The 15,645-nt window shown below is 46.0% G+C and overlaps 1 protein-coding gene across 2 annotated transcripts in view; it reads right to left on the bottom strand.

Moving 5' to 3' along the window:
• GKAP1 (G kinase anchoring protein 1) overlaps window positions 1-15,645 on the bottom strand; it is an 863,343-nt gene that overhangs the window by 720,789 nt on the left and 126,909 nt on the right. For both annotated transcript variants that reach the window (XM_086961315.1, XM_086961316.1), the window contains exon 4: window positions 448-525. In XM_086961315.1, coding sequence (XP_086817441.1) covers window positions 448-525 — 78 coding nt within the window. The remainder of the gene's footprint in view (window positions 1-447; window positions 526-15,645) is intronic.

Genomic DNA, 15,645 nt, shown 5'->3' with positions numbered 1-15,645 from the left:
CGGTATAGTGGAGAAGCATGTGTAGCAATCACTGGCTTACATGAATTTCATTACAGTAAATTTTAGAAGACCAAAAAAGTAAGCCAATAATTTAAAATGAGTATATTTTCAATCATTTTCGAAACTTGTGAATTGGGTCCCTTCTTTAGAGGGTCAGCTGGAATGCTGTGCACACAGGCTAGAGAATGGCAGAGGAACTTCTACACTAACTGCTCAAAAAACAATGTAAAAAAGACTGTTCACCTACAGCATACAAGTAATAAAAACTACCTGCAAAACATCACAGTAATTATGGAACAGGTAATCAGTGTTTGTAGAAGTGGTTCATCTTCTACTTCAATTACATTAACATTAAAAGGGCTCTTCCCGCTATTAATTTAACAAATTGCTTTTAACTAAATTATTATGCAGTTAGAAGTGTTACAGAGAAGACCTAAAATAAAATACCTTCTTGTGTTCTTCAAATTCCAGCTTGCTCATCATCAAAGCTTTCTCAAGGTCTGCTTCAAACATATTGGTGGTCAGCTGGAGAAACAAATAAAAAGTAACATAAAAGAGTACTATTACATGTGGGTAGTACTTTTTGCAAAAATATAGTTGTCATTTTCAAACAATTCACCAATATCTGGAATCCTGCATCATCAAAGTGGTTGCAAACTATGATGTAGCAAGCCCACGATCCAAAGACAGGTACTGTTACACAAAGAAACTCACATTTACGTAACATGAGTTCCAACTACAAATAGGGGGGCAAAAGTACAAAAGGGGCAAATTGTTTTGGTTCTAAAGAAACCCTTTGATTAGACTGTTTCATTTAAAAATGCTTAATAACTGGAGTTAATTTGAAGGAGGGAAACGTTTGCTCCTCAATTGGGAATGCAAGGCAAGATTAGATGTTACATCATCGAAAAATCCATAGAATAAGGACTCTACGCTGGGGCTAAAAAAGTGATGTGCACGGCTCACCCCATCTTCACACCTCCCTGTCCAGATCCAAGAGATATCTTGTGATGGTGATGGAGGAAATAGATCTGCAAGTGAGCAAAGTTAGGCAAGGGACAAAGGGGGCACTTCTTACCGATCTGCTAACTTCCCAGTGATGTGTGAGGAGATGCAAAAGTGGGAGGAGAGGGGCTTGGAAAAGGGTTAAGTGTGATTGATAAAGGACTACTCCTAATTCCAAGAAATATACGGATGTTATTTACTCACAAAAAGAAAGAAGTGTCAAAGCCAATAGTTCTGGCTCATACTGTTATTTACAGCCTATGTCCATTGGCTTTACCAATGTGTGTGTGTACCCACGGAAGACACCTTGTGCACTTAAAAGCAACAGCACGCCAGCAGCAGGGGGACTTGTGCAGTCACTGCGTGTGCATTATCTAGGTGGCAGGGGTGTGGCGCTGCCAGTTGGGGTCATGGTGTGAGCAGCATCCTGGCGGCAACATAGACAAGCAGCTGACAATTATTTAAGCCGAGCTCCCAGGAGCACAGAAAGAAGAAATGGACCAAGCAGCATCCTGGCAGAAAACATCAAGAGCCGCCTGGAATGCTCACGGTGTGAGCAACATCCTAGTAGCAGGTGAAGGGAGCCAAAGTGTTATATTGTTTAATGTGCAACAGGTGACTACTTACCAGTAAAACACTTAATAGAATACTTAGAAGGGCGTGCACAGAGGGTAGGTGGTCGCCTGTGGGGTTTCTGGAAATAACCACCCATACCGTATAAATGTCCTCACTGAATACAATTTGTCCAAGCTTCTGTATTATAACAATTTACAATGGAAAAGGGGCCATATAGCCACTGGTGGATAAGAAAACAAGTTACTTACCTGTAACTACAGTTATCCAGTATTGGTATCTTTCATAGATTCACATGCCTGAATCATTCCCCGTCGTCGAGGCGGGAGTCCCACGGTAAATTATATATATATAGCAGTGCCTAAAAATCATTAGTATTAGGCTAGAAAAGAATATAGGCCCAACTAGGCCCAAAACTTAGCAGCCTATCTACCTCATTATGTAAAAAGAACTGAAAATGTAGCCTCAGCCAATCAGCTAACCTCACCCTCTAGAACCTTCCCAGCCCAGGCAGTTCTCCTCAGATTTTCCCAGCACAAGTGAGAAGTAGTATCCATAATAAGAACTGCCCAGCCGGGGAGGAGGGTGGGTGCATGTGAATCTATGAAAGATACCAATACTGGATAACTGTAGTTACAGGTAAGTAACTTGTTTTCTTATCCAGTATTGGGGTATCTTTCATAGATTCACATGCCTGAATCAGAGTAGCAAGCAGTAATAACCATAACTGTCGGTAGAGGAAGGTGGGAGACAATCCAAACCATATATCCCCACACAACCTGGAAGGTACTAGAGCAATAACATATTTCAATACATATGCAAAATCATGACAATACCTTCATATAATATATATCTATATATAGAGCATTAAAACAGTATATTAGCACACATGTAGCAATAGAAACAAGAAAACCATAACAGGCTGACCTCAGTGAAGAAGATGCTGCAACACTGCTTCTCCCACTGACGTATCTTCATGTAGCACCGGCTGCAGGCAATAGTGCTTGGTAAAAGTATGCACACTTTTCCATGTAGCAGCACGGCAGATGTTTTCCAGGGTCACCCCTGCAAATAGGGCTGTAGACGCTGACATCATCCTGGTGGAATGCGCCTTAACCGTTCTTGTCAGGGGCTTGTTCGCTTTCTCATGACAGAAGACAATGACAGAGGAAAGCCATCTGGCTATAGTTGCCTTCGTCACTGCCTGACCACGTGTAGCTTGTCCATAAGCTACAAACAGTTGGGTAGATTTGCGCAAATCTTTTGTCTTTTGTAAATAGAATTTGAGGCATCTTTGGACATCCAAGGAATGCAGCATCCTTTCAGCTGGAGTCTTGGGGTCTGGAAAGAAAGTTTTGAGTTTCACCGGTTGATTGATGTGAAACTGGGTCGGAACTTTGGGAATAAACTTAGGATGAGTTCTAAGTGTCACACAATCTTTTGAAAAATGTAGGAAAGGTTCTGATATAGTGAACGCTTGTATCTCACTTACTCTCCGGGCTGAAGTGAGGGCTAACAGAATAGCCACTTTCCAAGTCAAGAATTTAATTTCTGATTTATGAATTGGTTCAAAAGGCCTTTTCAGCAATTGAGATAACACAATATTGAGATCCCACTCAGGAGGAGGAGGCCGCACTGGAGGGAAAACTCGAAATAATCCTTTAAGGAACTGTTTAATTAAAGAGGAAGAGCACAAAGATGGTTTGTTGTAACTCTTTCTGAATCTGGATATGGCAGCAAGGTGAACTTTGATAGAAGAAAAAGCGAGACCTGATCTGGCTAGAGACAGCAGATAAGGCAGAATCTTCTCTGGAGGAGCCTGTAGTGGATGGACGTCATGCTCCCCGCACCATAAACAGAATCTCTTCCATTTGAAGCGATAGGTTCTGATGGTAGACTATGCACGAGCCTGAGATAGAACAGCTCTACAGTCTGGAGAAATCTCCAGGTCCTTAAACTCTAAGAAATCAGGAGCCAGGCGTGCAAGTGCAGCGACTGAGGATCTGGATGAAGTATTTGTCCTTCCTCCCTTGTCAGCATTGAAAGTGTCGGCTTGAGGCGCAGTGGAGGTTGATGGGAGAGTATCAGAAGCTCCTGGAACCAATACTGTCTCGGCCAGCGAGGAGCAATTAGGATTAGAGAGCAACGCTCTCTCTTCATTTTCTGTAGAACCTTTGGGATGAGAGGAATCGGTGGGAAGGCATATGCAAAGATTCCGGTCCACCTCATCAACAGGGCATTTCCTCTCGATCCTTGCTGGTGGAACCTGCTGGCAAAGTATATGCATTTGCTGTTCTGTTGCGTGGCAAACAGGTCCAGTGTTGGTGTGCCCAAGAGCTGAAAAATTGTTTCCACTTGGCGTTGTTCGAGTTCCCACTCGTGACATCCTGTGAACGATCTGCTGAGATCGTCGGCCAGAGAATTCTGAATTCCCTGAACATGCTCCGCTCTGAGGGAAATTTTGTGATGGAGTAACCATTCCCACATTTCCTGCGCTTGAAGAGACAGGGCTAGAGATTTTGTGCCCCCTTGCTTGTTTACGTAAAACATGCTGGTGGTGTTGTCCGTGCGCACCAGCACTGCAGAGCCTGCAATTCTTGGCAGGAAGGCTCACAAGGACAGGAAAATGGCCCTCAACTCGAGGCAGTTGATGTGTTTGTGCTTGTACTGATGGGACCACCGTCCCTGCACTTGAAGGTCTTGGAGATGACCTCCCCAACCCTCCATGGAGGCATCTGTCGTTAGAGTAAATTCCGGTAGGGTCTGAAGAAAAGTGAGCCCCGGAGACAAATTGTTCTTTGCCGCCCACCATAGAAGAGCTTGTTTCATCTTGGGCGTGACCTTGATACGGTCCTCGAAAGATCCGTCTATCTGCCGCCACTGTCGATGCAATTCCTCTTGGAGAGGCCTCATTCTGAGTCGAGCCAGTGGAACTAGATGGAGTGCGGAGGAACACATCCCTAGCAGGGAAACAAACTGTCGGACCGAAAGAGACTTTTTTGACCGTATTTGACTTGCCAGCTTTGTGATCTTGTCCTGACGAATTTGGGTCAAGAAGGCCTTGCACTGAGAAGTGTCTAGTACTGCTCCTAGGAACGTCAGAATTTGTTTGGGTTGCAGTTGAGATTTTTTGACGTTGAGGGTCAGGCCCAGATTCGAGAACATTGATAGAGCACTTTTGACCGATTGCCTTGTTGAAGTCTTTGTTGGACTCTTTATTAACCAATCGTCGAGGTACGGGAATACTTGGATTCCCTGTGACCTCAACGCAGCTGCAACTGGGACTAGAGTCTTGGTAAAGATTCTTGGTGCAGATTTCAGGCCGAAAGGGAGCACCTTGAATTGAAAATGGACACCAGCCACTGTGAATTTCAGATACTTGCGGTGGTTTGGATGAATTGGAATGTGGAAGTAAGCGTCTTCCATATCCAGGGAAGCCATGAAATCGCCTTCCATGAGGCAATTGAGGACATCCGTGAGCGTCACCATGCGGAAACTCTGCTTTTTCAGATATTTGTTTAAGTTTCGTAGATCCAAAATTGGACGCCACTCTCCTGAAACCTTTTCCACAAGGAAGAAGCGAGAGTAAAACCCCTGATTTTTCTGGGATGTTGGGACTTTCTCTATCGCATTTTTGTGTAGCATTTTCATGGCTTCCATGTATAACAAATGAAGACGAGGAGGGGAGGGACCCCTGGGCGGTGATGTTGGAGGTTTCTGCAAGAACTCCAGAGTGTGTCCGTGTTTGACTATGTCCAGAACCCACTGATCTGAAGTTATCTTCCGCCACTGTTGATAAAAGGCAGAGATCTTGGCGCCCACGGGGAGGGAAGGAAGGGAGGATGGTGTCCGGCAAAACTCACTGGCGTTTATTTGAATCACGTCCCTGGTAGTTAGAATGTCGTTTCCCTCCTTGACGAGAGAAACCCGCTGACGATGACTGCCGATAGGACTGTTGGTAGTACGGCTTATTCTGAGGTTGATACTGGCGGTTTTGCTGATTTTGATAATGTCCTCTGGAAGAAAAACCACGGCCTCTTGCTCCTCTGAAAAAACCTCGCTTATACTGTAGTGTACCAAGCGATTTGGCCGTATCAGTATCCGTTTTGATCGCAAGCAATGCTTCATCTATGTGCTTGCCAAACAATAACTCGCCATCATAGGCCATGTCAAGTATTTTGGTCTGGACTTCAGGTCTGAAAGAAGTCGCCTTGAGCCATCCCTGCCGTCTGAGAACTGCCGCTCCAGCCAATTGTCTAAAGGTTGTATTGGATACATCGAGGGCGCAATCGATAATCTCAGAAGCTGCCCGCTCGCCTTCCATGACAACCTTCCTGACCTCTTCAACACGGTCATCGGGAACCAAGTTGATGAACTCCGACAGATCTGACCACATTTGTCTGTCATAACGTGCTAAAATTGCCAAAGAATTAGCAATCTTGACAGTAGCAGCGGCATTAGCTGAGAACTTCTTCCCAATCGCATTCAATCTCCTGCCCTCTTTGTCTGGAGGCGTTGAAATTGGTGCAACCGGATTCTTGGATCGTTGTTGAGCCGCTTGTGAAATCACTGAGTCAGGACGCGGATGACCAATCAAACATGAAGGAGTATCCGGTGGTGCTCGGTACTTCTTGTCGACTCTTGGAAGAACCGCCGGGATGGAAGCTGACGTCTTCATAATATTAATCCCTTCTTTCCAAATATATTCAATGATAGGGATAGATCTGGACACCCTTCTATACCCTTCTTTGAAATCATGAAGAAAACAGTCAGTCTGCTCAACCGAAACTGTAATTGCAAATCGAGCAGCTGCCCGGTGCATGATGTTATGAAAACCTCCTATGTCTTCTGGCGGAGAATCTGAAGGTTGTGGCAAATTAGGAGAGGGCATAGGAATGATGTAATCATTCCATGGTTCCGTAGGCGTGGAATCCGGAAGTTCCCCATCCTCATCTGGAGAGGAGACGTCAACATCCTGACCTCCAGTCCCGGGGTCAACATCCTGCCTTGGAGAGTGCGAAGGATGTGGCGGGGGATTTACTGGCATGTCTACTGGCACAGGATTTGGAGTAGGCAGAGTTGATGGAAACCTCTGACGATAATCAGCCAGCATGGCCTGTAAATCCTGAATTAGAAAAGATGGAAGATGAGTTGTGTCTTCTGTGTGTTGTTGCTCCTGATGATAAGGAGTAGTTAAATTTTCCTGATAGTAATGAACCTCATCATCATCTTCATCCTCTTGATATTTTATGTGTAACTGGGAAGGGTGATGGGCCACTCCAAAAGGCTCGTCATCATCCCCTTCATTATCAGAATCTGCCTCCACGTAGTTTTCCAAAATATGCGAAGGCAAGAGGGGAGACAAATGAGAGTAACTCTGTCTCTGAAATGATTTCATCTGAAAATGGGTATACTGTACCCTTACCGGAGATGTGGGCAATAAATGCGTAGACGGCATATTCAAAGATGCCAGCGCTGCTGTCGATGGTAGAAGTGAGACAGATGTGTGAGTTGCCGGTACTGTCGTCGACGGTATCGTCATTGGTGTTGTAATCGTGGACGAGGACTTGTTTGAAGGCGTCCTAGTAGACGGATCCGTCGACGGACTCTTCGTCGTTGAGCTTGTCGTCGACGGGGTCTCCGTCGACGGGGTCTCCGTCGACGGGGTCTCCGTCGACGGGGTCTCCGTCGACGGGGTCTCCGTCGACGGGGTCTCCGTCGACGGGGTCTCCGTCGACGGGATCTCCGTCGACGGGATCTCCGTCGACGGGATCTCCGTCGACGGGATCTCCGTCGACGGGATCTTCGTCGACGGGATCTTCGTCGACGGGATCTTCGTCGACTGGGTCTTCGTCGACTGGGTCTTCGTCGACTGGGTCTTCGTCGACTGGGTCTTCGTCGACTGGATAGTGGAAGCCTTCGTCGACGGGGGAGCCGTCGACGAGAGCGTCGACGGAAGCGATGACGAACGCTCCGTAGATGGTGATTTGGTCGTCGACGGAAGACTCGTCGAAGACGAGCTTTTCTTCGATGATTTTTTCTCAGAAGAAGAAACCATGACGGACATCACAGGAGAAGTAATTGCCGAGGTCGTAACAGTACTTGAAGAAGTAGAGGACGTAGAATAGGTGGTGACAGTGAGAGAGGACACCAAAGAGACAGCTTTAGTGCGGACTGTACTCACAGTAGAAGACTCTGTTGACGCAGCACTCCTTGTGGACTCAGAGGGTTTATGAGAGAATTTAGGTTTTTTCAATCTCTCAGGAGAACACCTCTCTTTGGAACTGGCTCTCTTACTTGAGGTAGAGGCTCTGTCCTCGTCATCTGTGGCAGACGACTTCAGCCACAAAAGAACTCTTGCCTCTCTATCCCTGGTGGTCTTAGGAGGGAAGGTTCGACATATCCTGCAATCCTTCACAACATGTGAAGGATGCAAACAATAAATACAGTCCGAGTGCTGGTCGTCCACATGGACCCTCTTCTTGAAGCATGAAGCACAAGCCTTGAATAAAGCCTTCTTTTCCGACATCTTGAGAGAATAGAAGAAATTTTGAAGAAAACTGAGTAGGCACTCAGGGAGACTCCCTTACACACGAAGTGCGGTGAAAATCCGAGGAGAACTGCCTGGGCTGGGAAGGTTCTAGAGGGTGAGGTTAGCTGATTGGCTGAGGCTACATTTTCAGTTCTTTTTACATAATGAGGTAGATAGGCTGCTAAGTTTTGGGCCTAGTTGGCCCTATATTCTTTTCTAGCCTACTACTAATGATTTTTAGGCACTGCTATATATATATATATAATTTACCGTGGGACTCCCGCCTCGACAACGGGGAATGATTCAGGCATGTGAATCTATGAAAGATACCCCAATACTGGATAACCCATCGTCAATAGAAACTTTGGCTATTCTCACAGATTTTTGGAAAAGGCTTCGGCATTAAGCCTCAACCTACTTTCAAACATATCTCTGCAACTCAGAACAGGTGAGCTCAGCCTTAACTTACTTAAAATGGAGCAATACTATCGTCCCAAACTTTTTTTTAAATCGGTTTATTGTATTTTAAGCAGGCATGTTGCATTCCAAACATGCACCAAGTCCCACAACACTCTTAGGTTTACATTAGGTACCACCATACTGCCCATTACATAGAAAGATGACCGCTTTACAAATTGCATGCAGTATTAGGTCCATCTGTATATAGGGCTGGTAAGTTGGCCATATCAGATTTCATTTTTCCCGTCTTTTTTTCATTTACAAGTCAAACAATGTTATATATAAACTAAGTTTAATCACTTTCCATGTGCCTATGCATCCTTCCACCAAACTGCCCCTATAGCATTCCCTCTAAATCTCCCAGTTTATTAACTTTAAAAGTAACGTCCTCCTAGCGCCCTGCTGTTTGCTAGTTATGTTACTGTGTCAGATGGTTGATATTTGACCCACTCTCTCCACCATGGGGTAATTTTACTGATGTCTTTCCATTCTTCATGTATTAGAAAAACGTGTTTCCTCTTGGCCCACCTGCTGACATCACATTTCCAGCTACGGAAGTCCACCTGCTTTCCAATACATGGCAAAGCACCTTTTGGATAGTATAAATACCAAGTCATTAAACCTATTACTAGCTCTACTTCCTTTAAGTTTAAAGAAAATCTCTAACAGGCACACTTCGATATGCAGCGGAGTTCCCTATGAACCAGTGAAATCAGCGTTTGCACCATTTGTTTCCAGTATTGTCTCAGAGTCTCCCAAAAGGCCATGAGGTCTGAAAAGTCTGCATCTATGTTGACATAGCTCAGTCACCTCCATATTATCTGTCTCTAGTACATGGTTCAATCGTCTACGGAAGTGGTGTGCAGATAATTAAATTGCAAGTATTGGAGTCTTGCTTTCTACAGAGTTTATGATTGTGTTCCTTCATCCTATCTCATTCTTTGGCTCTACGGGGATTCCCAATGCGAAATTCCCATCTTATTTTGGTAGTTAACAGCTTGATTTTAGTCATGTCTATAAGTGATTTGTAAAACCTGGAGATCCGGTTACTGCCATTTTCCATGGTGTACAACAGCAGCAGTGCTTCGTTGGAAGCGCCATACCTCCACAACTCCAGATCTTTCTTGCTATGCTTCTAAGTTTACCATAGGCTAGGAATTGTGTCCGAGAAATCCACACTTCTTCCACCTTTTCATCCAAAGTGGGCAGTTTCCCGGCCTTAAAACGGTTCCCTATTGCCCTAGTCTCCATTACTTGCACCCCAAACTTTAGTGCTTTGTAAATGGTGCACTATATAACTTTTAATATGAAAAATACTTACCGTTTCCATTCTATGAACTCACTAACTTCATGCTGCATATGACCATTGTGTCATCAGTGACGTTACTAAACATGTCATGAGTGATGCAATATATGAGGTAATAAGCAATGCATGGAGGGCCAAAGTTACAGTTAGCTCAGTAAACTAAAACTGGCATATTCCAGCAGTTATTCTGGTCTTTAAACCTTACGTTTTTATCTTATTTCAACATCCAACTATAATGTAACTTTTACTTTTGGTTTCTTCAGTTATTTTTCTTTTTTTTAAGCAAAATTTCAGACTTATGCCAAAACGAAAACAGGCAAGACATCACTGACTCGATACACTTTTTTTATTTAGTGTATGAAAATCAAATAGGTGTAGGATACTCCAAATGAGTCAACAAATAAGCTACTCCGAAAAACACCAGCAGCAAGCATATCCTGCTGCGGAGAGAAGACAATATGCACAGAGATAATCAAGTTTTAGACTGCACAGTTAGAGCTAGGATACTCGTGCTCATAGCTAAAGGTAAGAAATATTAAGCCCAGGAGGACACTGCCCTAATTTATGTGCATCCATTCCCGCCCAATCTATGACAGAGCCTTATGGATTTACTGTCTGGGTCAAAATGGCATCTAAGTCCTTGCTCCAGGGTACCTCATCTGTCCTGAACTCTTATCAAGCAAAAGGGTTTACCTGCTATAAAATGGATGTAACCACCCTTCGCGCCCACAATCCTTAACTACATTATAAGGTCGCCATATTCAGATCTCCTCACCCACCTTCTCTACCATTACCCTGCAACATTATCATCCAACATTTAATTTCCAATTCTCCCTCAATACAACAGACCAAATGCATAGTTCTGGAAGATCTGCATTGCTAACTCCTAAATGGCAGTCTGACACCAACATCCCACCATATGAGAGGTTATTAGCTCCATGTCCTGTTCCCCACAATTCAGGATAACCCGCAAAAAACGATCCAGCCCCAGGAAAGAGGCCTTACCTCCCTGATGAAGAAATTCTCCACATTCTCTGTCTCCATCACAAAGCCCTCCCCCTCAAGCCTCATCCGCACTGCTGCAGTCAGACCAATATGCAATTCCCATTTGTTCAAAGCAGCAGCCATCAAACGTTCGGTATGTTTATGCCAAGTAGGTGGCCACCCCACAGGCCCAACCTTTCTCCTCTTAAATCACATTCCTTAGAAAACCCTAGTTCTACTGGAATACTCTCGCTGTAAAATCCTGCTAACAAGCGCACTCAACATTTTAGCACTAATTAAAGTAGTATCACAATCAATAAAATCAATGCCAAATGGATCGTTAACTTGCCCAATCCACACTCATCAGATTCCTAAAAAGGGAAAAAAGGACTGGCTGCCTGTTGGTCAAAAGCAAAACAGGTTTGCCATTTCCTCCTCTAATTATGTACTTTAAGATAAAAGAATCACCCACACCTCAAAGAAAAATCCTAGAAGATGTGAACAACTCCAGGTAACACTTCCTCACATCGACCACTTTTGTAATTCATTAAATGATTTTGAGATATCTTTGCATAGTTCTTCACCATGTATGAGTGTGACCTCACCTTGCAGCTTCCAATTACTAGGTCCCTATCTAGGAGTCCAGGTCATTGGTGTCCAGTGGCCAGTTAAGGGCCCAACTGGTTCTTTAGATTTTAAGATGGGGACAGACAGAAAATATTTAGTCAGTTTCCGCTCACTCACAATGGCAGTAGTCAAAAGTCCAGGTTCCTTTACCTTTAATGTCGACCAGTCTCAGTAAAAAACTAATGGTGCTGGATCAACAACATGAGTCAGGGTCACATTGAGCAGTTCCAAGTGTCACTGCTACCCAAAAGATTCAAGTCAAATGATGTTACAGAGGGTTGCCATTTTAACCAGCACGAAGTCTTGAAATGTAAGGTCTAGAACAATGATTCAAATGATTCAAAATCGGAACTCAACTTGTCATGAAACCACACACAATGTCGGGGGTCGAGGAGGAAGATGGAGACCAACCAGGTTCTGATCACTCTGAGCAGAGGAAATGCAAGTAGAGGCCTCCATGGGGCAGGCAGTGATGAAGAACGCTCACCCTACTAAACTTCAGGTGAAAGACCAGATTCTCATTGGCAGCTGGGTTGGGCCAGCCTCCAAACCTCGGAGTGGTTTTTGTTCCTTGTGATGCCCTCACAACAGTCTTTCCAGTCACCGTGAGATTGTGTTGCCTTTTATGGAATTACTATTACTAAGATTTATAGAGCACAAATGGAACACAAACAGGGCAACCTGGCTCTAAGGCCAAGGAAACAGAAGCTGTCAATTTCTGATGGCTCAAGATCCACTAGAAGTTCAAAGAATCTCCTTCTGAAACCTCGTAGATCCCGGAAGGAAAAAACATACAAGCGCTCCTCAGGAATGGCACCCAGGATCTGGAATTCACGCCCTCCAGAAACCAGACTTATCACCTCCACCACACTCTTTAAGAAAGAAGTGAAAACTATCCTCATGGCTAAATTCACCTGAACATGTACCTAACTTTGGAACTTTGAGACTCCTGACTATTTGTAATGAACAAGTTACTTACCTTCGGTAACGCTTTTTCTGGTAGATACTATATCTGCCTGTGGATTCCTCACCTTGTGAATATCCCCCTTGCGTCAGCAACGTTCGGAAATTTTCTTCGTAGCACGCCGTCGTGGGCGACGTCACAGGAGCACGGCATCGCGCGCGACTCCGTCTGACGTCACCGACCCCATATTAGGCCCACGCCGGCGTGATGACGTCAGTTCCGCCCTTTTTTCCGTGCCTTCGAGGCACACGGACGGACCAACGATAGCAAATATACAATGTACACAGTACAAATAGAACCAAATCAATACAACAGTATTACAATCATATATACAGAAAGACCAGGTATAGCAGAGTAGACAAACGGGGAGGCGGGTGGGTCAGTGAGGAATCCACAGGCAGATATAGTATCTACCAGAAAAAGCGTTACCGAAGGTAAGTAACTTGTTCTTCTGATAGATACATCTGCCGTGTGGATTCCTCACCTTGTGAATAGATTCCCACAGCAGTCCCCACTCCCGGAGGAGGGTGTCTACTCTGCTACACCAGGAAGTCTTGGAGGACAGAACGCGCGAAGTGGCCATCCCTCCTCACCTCGGTATCTAAGCAGTAATGCTTCGCGAAAGTGTGGAGGGAGGCCCAAGTCGCGGCCCTGCAAATATCCTCAACAGGCACACCCCTAGACAAAGCAGATGTTGCAGACTTTGCTCTAGTTGAATGAGCTCTAATACCCTCAGGAGGGTCCTTACCCGCAAGGGAGTAGCAGATCTTGATGCACAGGATTATCCATCTGGAAAGAGTGCGCTTGTGCACCGCTCTGCCCTTCTTGCAGCCAGCAAAGCCAACAAACAGCTGGTCGTCCATCCGGAAGTCCTTAGTCCTGTCCAGATAGAAGGACACCGCCCGCTTAGGGTCCAGGCGATGCAGTCTCTCTTCCTCCTTAGACGGGTGAGGGGGAGGATAGAAGGTAGGAAGGGTAATGGACTGCCCAAGATGGAAAGGAGTCACCACCTTAGGCAGAAAAGCAGCCCTGGTCCTAAGAACCATCCTTTCTGCATGAATGGTCAGGAACGGGGGTTTGGAACTTAGAGCTTGAAGCTCACTTACCCTCCTTGCCGAGGTGATTGCAACGAGGAAAATAGTTTTAAAAGAGAGAAGCCTCAATGGACACTTGTGCAAGGGTTCAAAGGGAGAACCCATTAAAAAGGTCAGCACAAGATTCAAATCCCAATGAGGAATAATAAAAGGGGTAGGAGGAAACATATTCACAAGACCCCTCAAGAATCTCACAACCACCGGAGACTTAAAGAGAGAAGGCTGATCCGGCAAACATAGAAACGCCGATAAGGCCGAAAGATAGCCCTTGACCGTGGACACAGCCAAACCTTGCCGCGCCAGATAAAGGGCAAACTGTAAAATATTAGACAAATGAGCCCTCAAAGGGTCAATATCCCTCTCCCTGCACCAAGAAACAAATTTTGTCCACCTATAGGAGTAAATGGACTTAGTGGTGTCACGCCTGGCAGAGAGAATGACATCCACCACCTCGTGTGGGAGAGAAAAAGAACTCAAGTTGCCCCGTTCAATCTCCAGGCATGAAGGTGTAATGTCTGGAGGTGGGGGTGTAGAACCTGCCCCTCCAACTGAGAGAGGAGGTCTGCCCTGTGAGGGAGACGGAGCGGCTGGTGAGAGGATAGGTGGAGTAGGTCCGAATACCACACCCTTCTCGGCCAATCCGGGGCGACCAAAATGACTTGGGCCCGGTCTTGACGAATCTTCCTCAGAACCCGAGGAATCAAGGGTATGGGGGGAAACGCGTAAAGGAGTCGATCTCCCCAACTCAACTGAAACGCGTCCCCCAATGCTCCTTGCATCGGATACTGGAGACTGCAGAATGAGGGGCAGTGAGCATTCTCGCGAGTGGCGAAAAGATCCACCCGAGGAGTCCCCCACATCCGAAAGATGTCGCGAACAACCTCCGGGTGAAGCCTCCACTCGTGGTCGGCAGAAAACTGCCGACAGACTGTCCGCACGCACGTTCAGAACCCCGGCCAGATGATTTGCCACCAGACAAATCTGATGGTCCTGAACCCAGGACCAGAGACGCAGAGCCTCTCTGCAGAGACACTGAGACCCTACTCCTCCCTGCTTGTTGATGTACCACATCGCAGTCGTGTTGTCCGTTAGGACCTGGACCGAACGACCGCGAAGGGAAGGGAGGAAGGCCTTGAGCGCCAAACGTATTGCCCTCAATTCCAGAAGGTTGATGTGAAACAACCTTTCTTCCGGAGACCAAAGACCCTTGACCTCCAGGTCTCCCAGATGAGCACCCCACCCGAGAGTGGATGCATCCGATATCACTGTGGCCACTGATGGAGGTAGCTGAAAAGGCTTTCCCTGTGACAGATTGCCCTCCACGCCCCACCAGGACAGGTCCGCTGCAGTTTCTCTGGAGATCCTCACAGACTCCCTGAGATCTCCGTTGTGCTGATACCACTGCCTGCGGAGGCACCACTGGAGCGCCCTCATGTGCCAGCGTGCATGACTGACCAACAGAATGCAAGAAGCCATCAGACCGAGCAGACGAAGGACCTTCAGGACTGGAACGACCGCTCCAGGGTAAAACAAAGGAATCATTTCCTGTATGTCGCGAATCCTTTGAGGTGGAGGGAATGCACGACATACAGAAGTGTCCAGTACCGCACCTATGAACAGGTTGCGCTGGGAGGGCACCAGGTGAGATTTGGGTACGTTTATCGAAAAACCCAACCTGTGTAACAACTGAGTTGTCTCCTGCAGATGATGGAGCACCATCTCCGGAGACTCTGCTTTGATCAGCCAGTCGTCTAGATAAGGGAATACAGGAATCCCTGACCTCCTGAGATGCGCCGCCACCACTGCCATCACCTTGGTGAAAACTCGAGGCGCAGTAGTAAGTCCAAACGGGAGGACCGCAAACTGATAGTGCTGCGATCCCACCGTAAAACGGAGATACTTCCTGTGCGACTTCAGGATTGGGATGTGAAAATACGCATCCTGCAAGTCGATCGACACCATCCAGTCTTCTTCCATCAGCGCCAGAAGAACCTGAGCAAGGGTGAGCATTTTGAACTTCTCCTGTTTGAGATAGAGGTTCAAAATCCTGAGATCCAGGATAGGCCGAAGCCTGCCATCCTTCTTGGGAATCAAGAAATAC

The sequence above is a fragment of the Lissotriton vulgaris genome, chromosome 3_1 (genome assembly GCF_964263255.1).
Source record: "Lissotriton vulgaris chromosome 3_1, aLisVul1.2, whole genome shotgun sequence".
NCBI classification, from domain to species: Eukaryota; Metazoa; Chordata; class Amphibia; order Caudata; family Salamandridae; genus Lissotriton; species Lissotriton vulgaris.
Note: the sequence above shows the minus strand (reverse complement) of the source record. Positions and strands in the feature narration are given on the sequence as shown.